General features: G+C 47.2%; 1 protein-coding gene across 1 annotated transcript; it reads left to right on the top strand.

Moving 5' to 3' along the window:
* Window positions 1-3148: 3148 nt before the first annotated feature.
* Window positions 3149-4408, top strand: LOC120842578. The gene has a single exon (XM_040213713.1). It carries the CDS (start codon window positions 3149-3151, stop codon window positions 4406-4408), a length of 1260 nt encoding a protein of 419 aa, XP_040069647.1.
* Window positions 4409-15495: the final 11087 nt, after the last annotated feature.

Below are 15495 nucleotides of genomic sequence, written 5' to 3'. Positions count from 1 at the left end.
CCACCGTGACGTCTTTCACGAGCCGCGTTTGATTGGCTGTCCGTCCCCTTCGCAAAAGCGGCCGTTCGCAAGGAAAGTTTGGCAAAATACGCAGTCGCGAATTAGTCGAATTCGCACCGCAACTGCGTTGTGCCGCAAGAACGGCGTCGCAATTTCGAAATCGCAGGCAAATTCGCACCATGTGAATCAGGCATTAGTCATCTTCTTTTTGTTTTACCATAACAGCGTTTTGTGGTTGTTTCTGTTTATTTTGCTGTTGCTTTTTTCTTGCTTTTATGTAACTTGGCCCCGCTGTGTACCTGTTCAGGGGGCTGGAGACCCGTCAAGCTGCTTTGTCAGCTTTTTTCTCTAGCTCCCACCATATGTGATATGGTGAATAAAGTTATTATTATTATTAATCGGCTTTAATTATACCCTCCCAACGTAGGCAGCGCCGTCTCATGGCTCACAAGGACGTTAGAAGAAAAGGAGGAATTAATAAACTCGACGGCATCGGGGAGCGCTTCAAACAGGCATGGACTAAACAGGAGGCATTGATATTACTAATAAATAACGCTATTTATTAGTCCGGAGGAGGAAGCGAGAAGAAAAAAAAAAGGCCGCTTTTATGGTTCTTCTGCGCCTACGCAGTACCACTGTGGGCAACACTGATCAAATCTACTGCGCTAGGTGGTGCAAGCTTCCGTCCGTTACAAATGGTATAGCCATTACCACCCATCCATTCATCCATCCATCCATCCATGCAATAGTCGCAAAAAAAAAAATGACAAGAAAAACATTGTCGGCGTTGCCGAAGGCGTCCAAGTGTGGAAGTCGTCAATCTCGTCGTGTTGTAAGTCTGGGTGTGAGTTGAGAAGATAAAGGCTGAGCTAAAATTATAATCGTTTCTTATCTCGTAAGCGGTGAGAGCCGCATGGAACAACAGTTTAAGAAAAACAGCAAAAAAGTTAAAAGAAAAAAAAAAATGAACTGGCTCACGTTGTGGTGCTTGGCTTTTCGGTACGAAGTTTAAATTGCGCTCATCTTTGATGCAATAATAAAGCGGCGTCTCAAAGGTAACAAGAACTGTTTTCTGCGCGGCAACAGTCTGGGGCTGTATCTTGCGTGTAACGCAGAAAAACGCCAGGAAAATCAAATGACGCACAAAAAGCACATGTCCAGGATTTATTCAAATTCCCGATGAGCCGAGGCAGCATTGTACTAACAATGCTTGGATTTTGGCTAGTTGCGTTGTCATTCTGAGGTATACTGCGCTGCGAAACACATAAGAAGAACAACACAAGAGGTCAAGCATCGTGTAAGGTGAAACTCAAACACAAGTTCGTTGACTGCACTGAAGGAGTTGTTGTATACAAGATACCACTGACGTATAGAAAATCATACATAGGACAAACAAGGAGATGTATAAATCAGACCCCAAGAGAGCACAAATACGCTTGCGTGCAGCTGCAGGCATCTGGTAACCTCGCAGCACAGTGTGCAAGATGCAGCTGCGAAGCTCTGCTTGGAACCCTAATTATCTTAGATAGATCACAAGACAGGACCAAGCGCGAAATCAGGGAAGCTTTTCAGATGGCTTCCGAAAGGCATGACACGTGCGTCAGTGAACCCTCAATAGGAGGTATTCACTAGACGCCATATTTGAGGGCGATGTTTAGAGCGCATGCAGTCAGTCAGAGTTTTGAAAGCAAGGAAGTAGAGCGCATACTCAGTACGAGCTCACATTAATAGCCTGCTAAGACCAGCAACCTTGATGGTGCTAAATGCACGCTCCAAAAGGACTGCGGAAGCTCGTCGTCAGCACGCGCTCAGCAGCAGCGCGCACTGCTTAAAAAAAATCCCACAGCAGAGCAGGGCAAACATTAGCTCCAGAGTGGACAGCATAAACACAAACAACACCAACAGTCTACAAATAACAGAAAAGACATTAATCGTCCCAGTCCTTTTCACGATTTCTCAGCTACATACGCGTCATCTAAACTCCCGCATATATCTCTACCCTAAAGCACCTTGTCTACAAGTGCCCGCCAAGACATTAATTTTCGATTCCATGAATTAATCGGGCAACCTTCATCCTTCATAACAAACGTATAAGAAGGAAGAAGAAACGCAAAAAAAACCAGTTTTTGTTTTGCGTTTAGTGGCACTAGCAGGAACAATAAGGAAGAGGCAGGCGTCAAAAGGTTGTGACTAGTGGAATCCACAGGGCTTACGTCATGCCACCTCCAGGTACTACAAGCTCCTTGAACTAGGGCATAAAGAGTGTCATTAAATGAGCTACGCTTCAGAGTAACAAAACGTGGCCATATTGTGGCTTAAAATGATGGTTGTCAGTTATCTGAAGCTTTATGTGAAATCACAGGAAACGCTTTTCCGTCTTCCACAAGTGTTTAAACAGTCCGCGACAGAGCAAAGCAATATTGCATTAGCTTTTTAACACCGAATCTATTGCTGAGGAAGTCGTAGTTTTGAATCATGACGATCGGCAGTTGCATCTGCTCTGCACAAGACCCAAAATGGCGGCGCCCACAGCAATGTCGAGGAACAGAGTGCCGATAGTCTAAGCGCAGCTCATTTAGTGGCTCTAGGCATGAAGTGAACTCGGGTATATTATTTTTTCTTTTAGACTTTATTGTTTTTTTATTTCAATCATATCGAATAAGGAACACATTATATCACACTGCACGTGTGTAATTATTTATCTTAGATTTATTAACCTGACCATTCATTTGGTGAGAGTAAATCTTCCAATATATTTTCTAAATGTGAAGGTAAAAAGACAGACATTGATGATGATACAGACGCTAACGCCGCCCTCGACGATTTCCTGAACATTAGAAATCAGCAGTTTTGTCTGCCACCCGGCAGGTAGACTTGGGAAAAGACGACGAAGTGATCTGAGCCGGAACGCAAAAGCTTCTATCTCTGGAATTTTCTATTCTACACGACTTTGTCGGTCCCTTGGACTTTGGGGTCTACTCGGACGGCAGGGGCTAGGGCAGCACCCTCTACAGCAAGAGAAGGGATGCATGCTGGTATGTCTCTTTCCGAAAACGACATATCCATTACGGCAGCACAACACCAGGCCAGCAGCGCACTCGATGAATCCCAGGACTGCAGTCGATCTGTCTGCTCAGAGACCGCCAACATGGAGAGCGAAGATTCCGGAGGCGAATGGCGCAGATCCGGCAGAAAGCGCTGTCGTCCAAAGAACAGCGACTCGTCTCCTGACGTTCCGCAACAACCAAAGAAGCAAGATAACACCAGCCTCACCGTCATCTTCGTTCCTGTGAAAGAGGAGGCCAGACTTACAGCGCTCAACAGCCTGAAAGTTTCCGAAGCCCTTGAGAAGCTCTGCCAAGAGTGCATCATCCAAGTGCGCCCTAACGATCGGCTGAACCTGATCGCTGTTGATGTTCGCAACGGGCAGGCAGCGAAAACTCTACTGAACACTGCAATGCTCTGCGGTGTTCCAGTAAGAGCCTACTCATCACTGTCAGGGCTCATTTCGTATGGTGTCATCCAAGGCGTCGACGCTGAAATCACAGAAGACGAGATTGCGCGCAATCTTCGCGCTGAAGACACATGCTGCAAGATTGCCAACGTTCGGAGACTCGGACGCTCCCGCGTCGTGAAGGTCGCCTTCACCAGCACTAAGCTGCCAAGCTACGTGCTTCTACGGCACGTTCGTTATCCAGTCTCACTGTTCACAGACAGACCGTTACAATGCCACAATTGTAACGGATTTGGCCACAAGAAAACCGCCTGCCAACGTCCGAAGGCCTGCTGCCGTTGTGGGCAACACCATGACGGGACGGGTGCTGAATGTCATTCCACGACAATGAAATGCGCCAACTGCAGTGGAAAGCACCAAGCCACATCACCTGACTGTCCAAAATGGATTAAAGAGCGTGACATTATAGCGTACTCCAAGAAGAATTCAGTGGGATTCCGCGAAGCGAAGTCAGCCTTAGATCCCCAAAAGACACAAATAACTGACACCGCTGAGGTCATAATGCAAGACGAATCAGAGCCAACGATCTCTAATGCAGGCGCCAAAAGCTACGCTTCTGTTGTCGCTGAGGACTGTCAGAAAAAAATCGTTATCAACCAAGTACCACTGAACGATGTCCCAAGTGATGAAAAGTCAACGTCGTCCACGCACCAACCTTCCTCGCACGCGCTTCCAAGGCGTCAGGCAACAAAACGAAGCACTGAAAGGAAAGAAAGCGACAAGACTTCAGGCTTACCCATCGCAACAACACCCGCTTGGGTCTCCATTATCAAGACAGTTGCAAACATATCCCTGGCAATATTGTCTAAACTTGAAGCCTCGTGGCCCGGGCAATTGCTACAATTTTGCAGGCAATGCTTCCCCTTCTGGGGGCATGCTAGGGGGACAAAGTAACGCAAATGCGCGACACCGTGGGCAGAAGACCCTGAACAGACAAAGAGCTCCAATAACTCACCAAAAGAATAGCACTCGTCAACAGAGGCGCAGTCCAGTGTTTCCTTCCATTCTTCAATGGAACGCAAATGGGCTGCGGACGCGCCTACCAGGGATGAGCGAATCTTTGAAAACTGAGCGTGCTGACGTCCTGGCTCTTCAAGAAACGAATGCCGTACCTGGAGGAGAGCGCCTTTCTCCATATGTGTTCTACCACAGTGCCCCTATAAATCCAAATAATAGGTCACGAGTGGCGATACTTGTACGTGACGATGTATATCATAACCCCATAGACCTTTCGGACTTGAATTTGGCCATGGAGGAGTACTCCGGCGTGATTGTTAGAATAAAAGGATGCGAAACAACGATTGTTTCAGCTTACATCACGCCACACGGAGTCTGGAACAGAAAAGTGCTGGAAGAGATTAAAAAGAGAAGCCGCGGTCAGCTTATCATTTGCGGAGATTTTAATGCTCACAACGAGGCTTGGGGTGGTAGGCGAACGGACGCCAGAGGACGACAGCTAGAGGCTACCATGACAGAGATTCAACTTCGAGCTCTAAACCATGGGTCCTCCACATTTCGTAGGAAGGGGCTCAGTCCCACTACTATCGACCTGACATTGGTGTCCTCCGAAATATTAGGGTTATGGACGGCTCGACCTGACACAGAGGGACGTGACCACGTGCCTATCAGAGTGACACACCGAGCTACAAGCCCCAAAAACGTAAAAACCTGTAAGGTGACGAACTGGAATTTATTTCGTAAGCATGTTGCTACCGCCATTGAGAGTGGCAACTATGCAGATCTAACATCTTGTATTGCGGAGTGCCTGCGACTTGCCACGCGCTCCGTCACGGTGCCCGTTACATGCCCTGCACCTGACTTGGAATGGCTAAATCTCCGCGCAGCCCGACGACAGGCACAGCGAAGGGCACTTAGCACGGACGCCTCATGGGACTGGACGCGCTACAACCGGATCGACGCTAAATTTAGACGACATACGAAAAAACTTCAAAGATGGCAATGGAGACACGGATGCGCATCGCTCGGCGGTGCTGGTGGTGGTAGACGTGCTTGGAGACTCGCTCGAGCCCTCGCCGGTGCGAAAATTCCGCGTCATCCTATTGCAGCTCTTGCAACCGAGTCCGGTTGGCCCATGACAGTGGTAGCGGAGGCATTAGCGGACGAATTTTCGCGGCAGTCATGCACTCCGTTACAGTACCGGGAACAGTTAGGACGACTACCTCAAGTTCCACTCACCGAAGATCAAAATAACGAGGCAATGTTGGCGAGCCAATCCGATTTCACTCTGGCGGAGCTCACTGAAGCCCTTCACAAGTGTAACAAAAAGAGTGCTCCAGGACCGGATGGTATAACCTACCAAGCCCTCCGAAACGTCGATCCTGCCTACCACCTTGATGTCCTTGAAAAACTGAACCTCGTATGGACAACCGGCATCATTCCTGACGCATGGAAGGAGTCAACTATCATCCCAATACTCAAACAAGGAAAACCTGCCGCGCTGCCGTCGTCTTACAGACCAGTGTCACTTACAAGTTGTGTCGGCAAACTACTTGAACGGATGGTCCTTCGCCGTTTCACCTGGTTATTGGATAGGATGAAAGCGTTTCCACCAGAACTAGCAGGCTTTCGAGCAAAAAGGTGCACCGGCGATGCCATTGGAGATATTGCGTCAACCCTCGAGGAGGCAAAAGCAACAGGGAAGATGGGACACTGTTTGTTTTTAGACATCAGTCGTGCATTTGACACTCTCCCTCACTTTACCATCATCCACCGGCTGAAGCAACTCAGAATTGGTGGACGGATTCTTTCCTTTATCAAGGCGTTCCTTTCTGGACGAACCATCCGCGTCAAAGTGCCTGAAGCTGTCCGCTCACCACGTCCAACAAACCGAGGAGTTCCTCAAGGCAGCGTGTTGAGCCCCATGCTTTTCAACATAGCGATGGCTACCCTCCCTGGTTGCTTGCCCACAGGACACTCCAATCTTCGTACAAGAATGGCCATATACGCGGATGATGTTGCAATTTGGTGCGTCGGACCCTCGAAGAACGCGATCGCAATTCGCAATCGCCTTCAAGTGGGCGTTGATGCCACGGCGCTAATGATATCGAGATTGGGCCTTACCCTCTCAGCTGAAAAAACAGCTTGACTTCTATACCGGCCTGCAGGTCGAGCACCACAAAACGCACTGCAGCTGAAACTTGCTGGGATGCCACTCAGAGGGGTTAGACAGCACAGCTATCTCGGAGTTGTTTTGGGTGACCGCGTGACTTGGAGGCCAGAAGTTCGTAGGGCACTGGGTCGATGCCGACAGCTCTTCCGAGTCATACGACAACTTGGAGGATGCTCTTGGTGCACTCCACAAAGCGCTCTTCTCCAACTTTATAAGGGTCTCATAATGTCCAGGCTCCTGTACTCGCTCCATCTTTTAGCCATCGGAAGAGCCCAAATTAGAGAACTCGACACATTCCACCGTATTGCTCTTCGCAGCTGCTTGGGGCTCCCCCCTTCGGCGGAAAACATTGCGACACTTGTGTCTTCCGAGGAATGGCCGCTTTCCCTAAGACTGGAGGAGAGAGCCATGCGCAACATTAGTCGCATGAGTGCTGTACCATATGAGTCTAGCATCCGATCTCACCTTCGGGATAGACAAAACTCTCACCTGGGGCATTTAATAGTGCGATTCGATCGACAGATTGGAGGGCCTGGAGAGTTCCTTCCCTCTTTGCCTCCGCATTCGACACGTCTACCACTGGTGATATGCGAAAGTCTACCTCTTCCACAGCGAAAAGCAAATGTACTGCCAGCTGTTGCAAAGTCAGCTGCTCTAGAACGCCAAGATGACGACTACAAGGACTGGCTTCAGGTATATATAGACGCATCCATCAACAAGGCCAAGAAGACAGCAACAGTTGCAATCACGATTCCAGAAATGGACTTTGATGTTGCTGGACGACTCAACTTTGTGACGATATCAACAACGGCAGAGCTGGTGGCAATTTGGGGAGCACTTGAGTCTATCAAGAACATTACGTTGCCCACTAAGGCTGTAATTTTAACTGACTTTAAATGTGCACTGCAACAGCTCCAACGAACAGATAAACGCACGCCACTACTGGCAAGAGTTGCATTAGAGGCTCGAACAGTGGAGGATCTAGGGTGGACCCTCGCCATGCAGTGGACCCCCTCTCATGTTAAAATTTCCGGCAATGAGCGAGCAGACACACTGGCTGCAAGGGCCCATGACGATCAGGCGCCGACGTTTCTCTTGGACCGATTCAATGAGGCGCATCGATTAATTCACGATGAGCTTCAGCAATTTCACCCTCATCCTGGAGTGGCGATGGGCAAGCCGCCTCCATCGATTCCTCGGAACCTTGTACGTCCCGACACCTCACTGCTACACAGACTCCGGGCTGGGTGTCCATACACGGGAAAGCGGCTTCACATGATGGGCCGCAAAAAAGACCCCAACTGCCCAGACTGTGGGGATCCAGAAGATTCGGAGCACGGGCTCCTGTTGTGCCCTGCTCATGAAGAACCCAGAAGAACGCTTCTTCAGAGTTCCGCCCAAGCAGGACTTGTACATGCCACTGTCAGTGACATATTGAATCCTGAGGGTCACCGGGGGGCGACAGAAAGAGCGTTCCGTGCACTTCTAAGATTCCTTCGAGAAACAGGTCTTGAAGACAAACTTTGACTTTACTAGGGAGTCGGCCAGATGCCGGTAATTGGTCACGTTTTTAGCGAATCAGTGACTACAGCGTTTTAACATCGCGGTGCCGTTTCTGTTGCTGCGTTGCCGGGGCAGGGCTGGGGCCGCACCGGAGAAGGAGGAGGGGCGACGTCTTGGCCGGCCGTCATCTGGGTACCGAGCTGGAACAAAAACTCCCAGGCAGTGGGGCACGGAGGAACGATGGAGCGTTTTCTTGCGGCCGGTTCAAGGTCTGCTCCCGGCGTGGCGGGGACGGTGACATTATTGCGGTGGCGCTTTGCTGAGCATTTTATGTCCCTTCTTGAGCCTCTCTGCATAGCACTCACAGTATGCAAAGATCGCCCTTTTTCTCATTCTTTTACTCTCTCTTATTCCCCTTTTCATCCCCTTCCCTAATCCACCAGGTAGTGACTCGCCCCATCAACGGAGGCCCACAATCTCCTGGTGTCCACCCTTTCCCGTCACCCCAGAAATAAACAAACAAACAATAAACAACCCGGCAAGTAGCGCAGCTAAACACCCAAACAGTTTTTATTGTTTCTAAAATTAGCTAAGCTCTAGACGTATCAGGAAACCAAAAGCAAGATCACTGTGAAAAACTAATGCATCGCAATGTATGTCTATTCCATACAATAAATGTCATTAGATGCCAATAAATCTGTTTGATGCCAGTAAAAGAAATGTGTCAAAAGCAGGTAAGTTTGGAGGGTTCCTGGAGCGTTATGGCTTTGAAAATGAAAAAAAAAGCCATTGGTCACTTCTTGGGCAACCATTGTAGTTCTAAGTGTTATAAACTATTTTATCATAGTTTAATTATTTCCTCGGCGGCATTTGAAGCACCGTGACAAAAGGCACAAAAAAGTGCTACCTTTGATATAGAATATCTAAAAAAAAAATCCACACAGCAATAAATTATTTTCTGCATATCACCAATTATAAGCACTACATCTGTAGTTAAACTAATGTCTTTAGCATATGTCATTAAAAACATATTTGTGCTAAAAGTTTACAATTTTAGGGCAATATTTGGAGAGATGTACAAAACAAAGTAGTGCAAATACCAAAAAAAGTATATCGCTACATTCTCCTCCGACATCACCTTAACAAAATTGTTCTATTGCAAACGTGTTATCTTTAATAGATCTTTCATGAAATATGAACCAGCGGAGCAAGTGAGGGTCCGCGCCATCATATTTGCAACGCTACAAAAGCGCATGAACAATATAAACCAATGCATACATAATATCAAATGAAAGAGAATAGCATTGCCTTTCGAAGGACACCAATCCCACAAAACAGTATTCAAAAGAAGTTGAGTAATGACCTGCCAAAAAGTACATAAAATGCCACATTCAGTGGGACCGTGGCCTTAAAGAGGTCATAAAACGATTTTTCTACTTTTTCCTCCTTAGCTTTAATCCTAAGCTCAAAGGCGAACTGAGAAATCACGTTGTCGTCACATGCTTGGCACCGGTGCGGTGACTTTAAGCTTCCACCGTGCTTTTTAAGCACACTTCCATAAGTTTCGTCAGGGCACTCATTGGCCACGAACGCGATTTTGAATATTCGCCGACAGATAGATCGTTGACGAACAGATACGTCCGAGTGACGCAATTCTCGTGTCCAATGCGTGAGCTGGGGTCGGCTGACGTCATTTTGGCACCGCGGATGTATCATAATGAAAAGGCATAAAGCTTTCGAAGGAAAGGAGGTGCGGAATATTCGCCTATATTTTCAAATGTTCGTACCGTAAAACGGGCGTCTGACTTTCTACCCTTTCTTTAGGCCCTGTAAACAATATGCGATTAGTAAAGTTCCAATTTAAAATCTATTATTTAGCCCAAAATTCGTTTCATAGCCCCTTTAAACATTTCTAAGTTAAGGTCACCGTGCAATACATTCAGAGGAAAGCTTTCAATATTGGTCGAGAGGGAGTCCGTGTCTTCCTGTATACTAACGAAGAGATTCGCAGCTTCGAAAGGAGATTGTGAGAATGAGGAAGGGGGGGGGGATTTTGTCCAAAAGAGAGATAACTTTCCTGATAGAGGAGGCATCCTACTTGCGACCTGAAAGCAGCACAAAAAGCTCGAGGTAGACGTAAGCATTTCTTATGAGTTGTGAATGCGAAAGCATGCAAGCCGCTCCTCTGCTCCCTTTGTCGTCTGCTCGTTCGCCCCCTTTGTCGTCTTTTGCGTACTAGAGCGCGCGCGCTTCGGTATCTTAGAGGCCGTGGCGCCGCGGCCAATGGGAGCCCCGTCGACGCGCGCCAGCCAATGGAACCGAAGGCGATCGCGGAAACTAAAAGCCGTTCTCACGCTTCAAACTGATGACGTCAGCTCGCTTCATGAGACAGTTAATGCTTTGGCACTAAAACACAACCTCTCGAGCACGGGTCCGCGATATCTCACTCGTACGCTCGCGCATTCAAAGCTGTGACGGCGTTGCTGCCACGCAAAGTCACACAAGAGGAAACTGTTAAAAAAATTAAAACTCCAATCCACGCTGTGAAGGTGGTTGGACAGCGAAGCTGAGGTATTACCTGCAACGATTGCCCACTGCACTAAAGACCCTTTTTATGGCAAACGCCACTAGGGGGTGCTCCAGTCCTTGACGTGCCAGAAAACTTACGGTTTCTAAAAAAAAAAAAAAAAAAAACACATCAAAGGTTACCTTAACACCGCTCCTTCAAATCTAGATAAAACGTTTTACCGTGCACCCATTTTCCGGGTGAACGCCTGAAGAACGAAGTGCGAGATCTGTTAAAATGTTTGGAGTATTCTTGTAAACCAACTTGCCTCGGCCCTCCAAGTTGTAATATTATACAGCCGAAGGCCCTCGTTAAATCTCCAACATTGTCGTCCGTGTAGAATTTATGCTTTCTAGCACTGGTGACATAAGCAAGCTCAACAGACTTGCACTAGACGGTGCGACCGGCAATAGCTTGGGACGCCAACGGCAGTTCATGTTTGTAAACAGCAAGAGGGTCTATACCAAGTGATTGACAAACGAAAAGTAAATGCACTGCCCTATTGAAAAAGATATTTCACCGGAATTTCATTTCCGGTAAAAAATTTATTTTACTGGAATATGGGACTTTTTTTTTCATCATAGCCGGAATTCACCGGAAAACACCAGATTTGCCGCAATTCACCGGAACTTACCGTGTTTTTTTTTCGGACGTCAACGGATGGCATTTAAGAAGAAGACTGTGAACCGTGGGTGGTGAATGTTAACTAGATGATGGACGATTCGGTAAAAATTAAACTGCGGTTTGTCCATATAGGCCAGAAAGCTCCATGGCTTTATTTCAAAGGGTCGATACCAGTGAAACAATTCGCACAGCTCTAGACAAAAGCAATCAGACCAAAGAGGAACAACCGAGTTCTTTGTCGCAAAAATTGTATTTCAAGGTCCTCACAATGCCGCTGGGTAAATTCCTAGATGTACGGTAGTTCAACTAATAAAACCGAGCAGGTGCACCTCACGAACACACACACACACACACTGGCAGTAGCACACATTTAGCGAAAACCACGAACGCTCACCAACATCCGCCGCCGTTGAGAATAAATCATGGGCAAAGTCGTGCTCTTGTCAGGGATGCCGCCTCCGCGGGTGCACCACGCGGCAGGGTGAAGACATTCATTGTTGCCCTGAATGGGCCAGCGCGTGACGCTCTCGCGCACTCGGTTCGTGACTTGGGCGGTAAAATGGCGTCTATGCATTAGCCAAAGCTACGCGCTCGAGCTGAGTGACACCGGATTGCGCGCACTTCAAGATGAATAAAAAAAAAACATTGGGCGGAAAAATTACTGAGATGTCTCCACTCAAGCAAAAGAGCGCGTGTGTATGAAGGCACTCTATGTCAGTAGCACGTTTAGCGAAAACCACAAACGCGCGGAACGAATATCCGCCGCTGTTGAAAAATCACGAGCACAGTCACGGCGTCTCCGACGTCTTTTTCGCTCGCTGGATTCTTCTGAAGCCGGACGGACAAAGAGGCGTAGGAAAAAGGTAATTGAAAGATATTTTCTTTTTATCTGCACACCTAGCTGCTCTGGAAGATCGAAGTCGGACACATGGATCGCGAAGCCTACACTGAGCATCCGTTCGGGGCCGCTGCGAAAGAACCAGTTTTTTTCAAAAGAGCAAAAAGTCCTCTTCACATTTTCCCCACGAACCCAATGCAAGGAAGAGAGAGTGCGTGGGGACTTGTCCTTGGTTCGTTCTAGGCGCCATAGTTACACACCCAGTCCCCGGTTTGTCTCGGATTCCCCCTTCCCTCGCGTCGGCTCCCAGTGAAGTTCGGTAAACAGGGAAACGAGTCACTCGGTTCCGGTGACATTTCCAGCAAAACCGGGTTGTCCGGTAAACGGGAGTGACTGTCGGTGACATTCTAGCAAAATCTGGAAACCCGCTGCCGATGAAATTCCAGCGAAATCTGTTTGCTGGCAAGTATTCCAACAAAGACTGGTAAACCACTCTGGTTTCGGATGAAAACGGGTGCATAAGCTGCCGTTGCCGCGGCAGCTTATGCAACCGCAATCTTTACAGAGAAACGCATGCCGGGAGTGCTACGTGCTTACACTCTAAGAAAAAAAAGGGTGTAGTCGGGTGTATCAGGCGCACATGCACCCTTTCCCTGAAAGATACACCCTCCATTACCCAGCCAGTGTACTTGCACACCGACAATGAGCATCCTCCTCTCCCTTAAAAGCGTCTAGGTGTGTCAGTGCACCGCCACGCTAGCCACGCGCCCGATCAGCTTGTGCTTGGATTCCCCCTTGGGTGCTTTTGGGTTGGGTAGTTTCTTAGGAAGTATTGAGCTGTCCTGTTCACTTGGTATGGACAGTAGAGTAGATGCTATGCTTGTTTTAGGCCGATCGGGTCTCCGGGTAGGATCACGGGACTAGTCTCCAAGCTAGAGATTAGGCTGAGCACGGCACCGGCCTGAAGGCCAAGGCCACAGATAGCATCCACTGCACTATTAAATTTGGGTCGATCTTTCAAGAGGTATAAGTGACAAATCCTCTCGTTGTGTTCATTGTTGGGATGCCCCTTAAGATGAGCCTTTGCGAGGGCACCCCCCTTTTGGCCTTGAAGGAGCTGCTATTTTCCTACTCCTCTCTTTTTCTTTCTTCCTAAGCTGAAAGCGTGGAAGAAGGTGTGCAGTCGCCGGACCAATGAACCGGTGGCTTTTTTTTATCTAGACGGTGGTTTTAAAAGCGCAAAGGACTAAGAAGAGAAAAAGGGGACAGGACAGAGCGCTTACTTACAACTGTCAAATTTAATAGAGCATCTAGAGAACGACAAGGTGGAAGTAAAAAAAGAAAAGAAAGATGAAATTAAAGTCACTGCTGCTACAAAGACATATTTAGTTTTAGAAACCGAAATAAAAAATTATTTTAACTTCAGCTAAAGGCAAAGTACTTGTCACGTAAAAAAAACTGTCTATACAAAAAAAAAAGGAAACGAAAAAAATAAATAGAAGGAAAAAAATAAGAAAAAAAATTACGCAGAGAAAACAGCTAAAAAGTCTTCAGGTAAAACACCTCTAGAACTGAATTTTTTGTTTTGTTTCAGGTCTTCAGGGGAAACACCGACGAAACTGAAGTTCTTTTTGTGTTAGGGTCACTGGTGGCGCGCTTATGGGAGGTATTCACTGGACCCCATATTTGAGGGCGATGTTTAGAGCGCATGCTCAAAACGAGCTGACATTAATAGCCTGCTAAGACCAGCAACCTGGGTGGTGCTAAATGCTCGCTCCAAAAGGACTGCGGAAGCTCGCCGTCAGCACGCGCTCAGCAGCAGCGCACACGGATATCGCCGCCAGTGAATACTCCCTATACATTTGTCGCCACTCGTGAGGATGACTTGAGCCTCGTACAGTTCTCTAGTGTTTTTCTCACGGAACCGCTTCAGAACTTTGGTCTGGTTGAATGTTGATGAGCATTTGCAGTCTCTGACACGCATCGCAAGATGTCCCGATGGTGCTGATTTCAACGTTGGGGCATGTTCTCTTAATCTGGTATTAATACATCGCCCCGACTGACCTGCATACACTTTGCCGCAAGTAAATGGTATTTGATATACTACTCCACTTTGACATTCCACATACTTGAGTCGATTCTTTACACTGCACTCTGCCTGTTGATGCTGTTGGCAACTGATCTTAGGGCAGAGCCTTTTTAGTTTGTCCGGAGCTGAAAGCACGACCTGGACTTGAAACTTCGCGGCTGTTCTCTTCAAGTTGTATGACAAGCGGTGTGTATATGGCAAAACAGTCCGTCGGTGCCTCTTGTGTTTTTCAGTGTCACGTTTTTTTTTTATTTGAGGTCTTCAAGGATTCGGAGACATCATATATTATCGAACTCGGATATCCCGACGCTTTCAGTCTTTGTACTTGAGCATCGAAGCTTTCCCCCGCTGAGTGTACGCAAGATGTTTTAAGAGCTGCATTCAGGCAATTTTTTGCAATTACTCTTTTAATAATTTTGGAATGAGCCGAATCATACTGTAAAAGACTTTTCTTCGATCGAGCGGAATACATCCAGCAAGCGTGGTTGTCAGAGAACACCAGTCTTGGATCTAAAATTGGAGTATGGAGTTCACTGGTGACTCTTGGGTGAACTTGAGACCCTGGCCATTTTCTAAAAAGTTAGATCGGATGATGTTGAATATTTGCGTCTTGTTCTCACTTGGGCGATGTTGAAGGAGAACGAGGTAATTATCGCCCAACATCGCCCAAGTGAGAATGAGACAGTGGCTAATGAAACTAAACACTGAAGAATGCAAATATATGAGGATATCACGTGGTTCATCTCTTCCTCACACTTATCATCTTAACAGTAAGCCTCTCGCACCAGTGTCAAGTTACAAATACTTTGGTGTTGATATAACATTTAACTTTTCTTGGAAACTTCATATGGAATACGTGATTAACAATGCTAATCGTATGTTAGGATACCTTAAAAGAAATTTTTCTCGCTCCGTCCTTCCTGAAACTAACAATGTACAAAACTCTAATCCACCCAAAATTAGAATATGCTGCCGCTGTGTGGGACCTTTCACACTCTTCACTAATTTCCCTTATTGAATCTCTCCAAAACCGTTCAGCCTGTTTCATCATGTCGAACTATCACCGCCACTGCCAGCATTTCTACCATGAAAAACTCTTTAGGCCTGCCATCACTAACGCATCGCCGTAACATCTTTCGTTTGTCTTTTCCACAAATAATTTATCAAGTGCTGACCTTCGTCGTAAACTAATTATCCCACCATTCTACATCTCTGCTCGCATTGATCATAG

The sequence above is a fragment of the Ixodes scapularis genome, unplaced genomic scaffold (assembly GCF_016920785.2).
Source record: "Ixodes scapularis isolate PalLabHiFi unplaced genomic scaffold, ASM1692078v2 PGA_scaffold8__174_contigs__length_109621045, whole genome shotgun sequence".
In the NCBI taxonomy this organism is placed as follows: Eukaryota; Metazoa; Arthropoda; class Arachnida; order Ixodida; family Ixodidae; genus Ixodes; species Ixodes scapularis.
This window is presented reverse-complemented; position numbering and strand designations above follow the sequence as displayed.

Excerpts from the sequence above, each read along its gene's own strand:
- LOC120842578 (XM_040213713.1), top strand. The coding sequence starts at position 3,149 with ATGGAGAGCGAAGATTCCGGAGGCGAATGGCGCAGATCCGGCAGAAAG.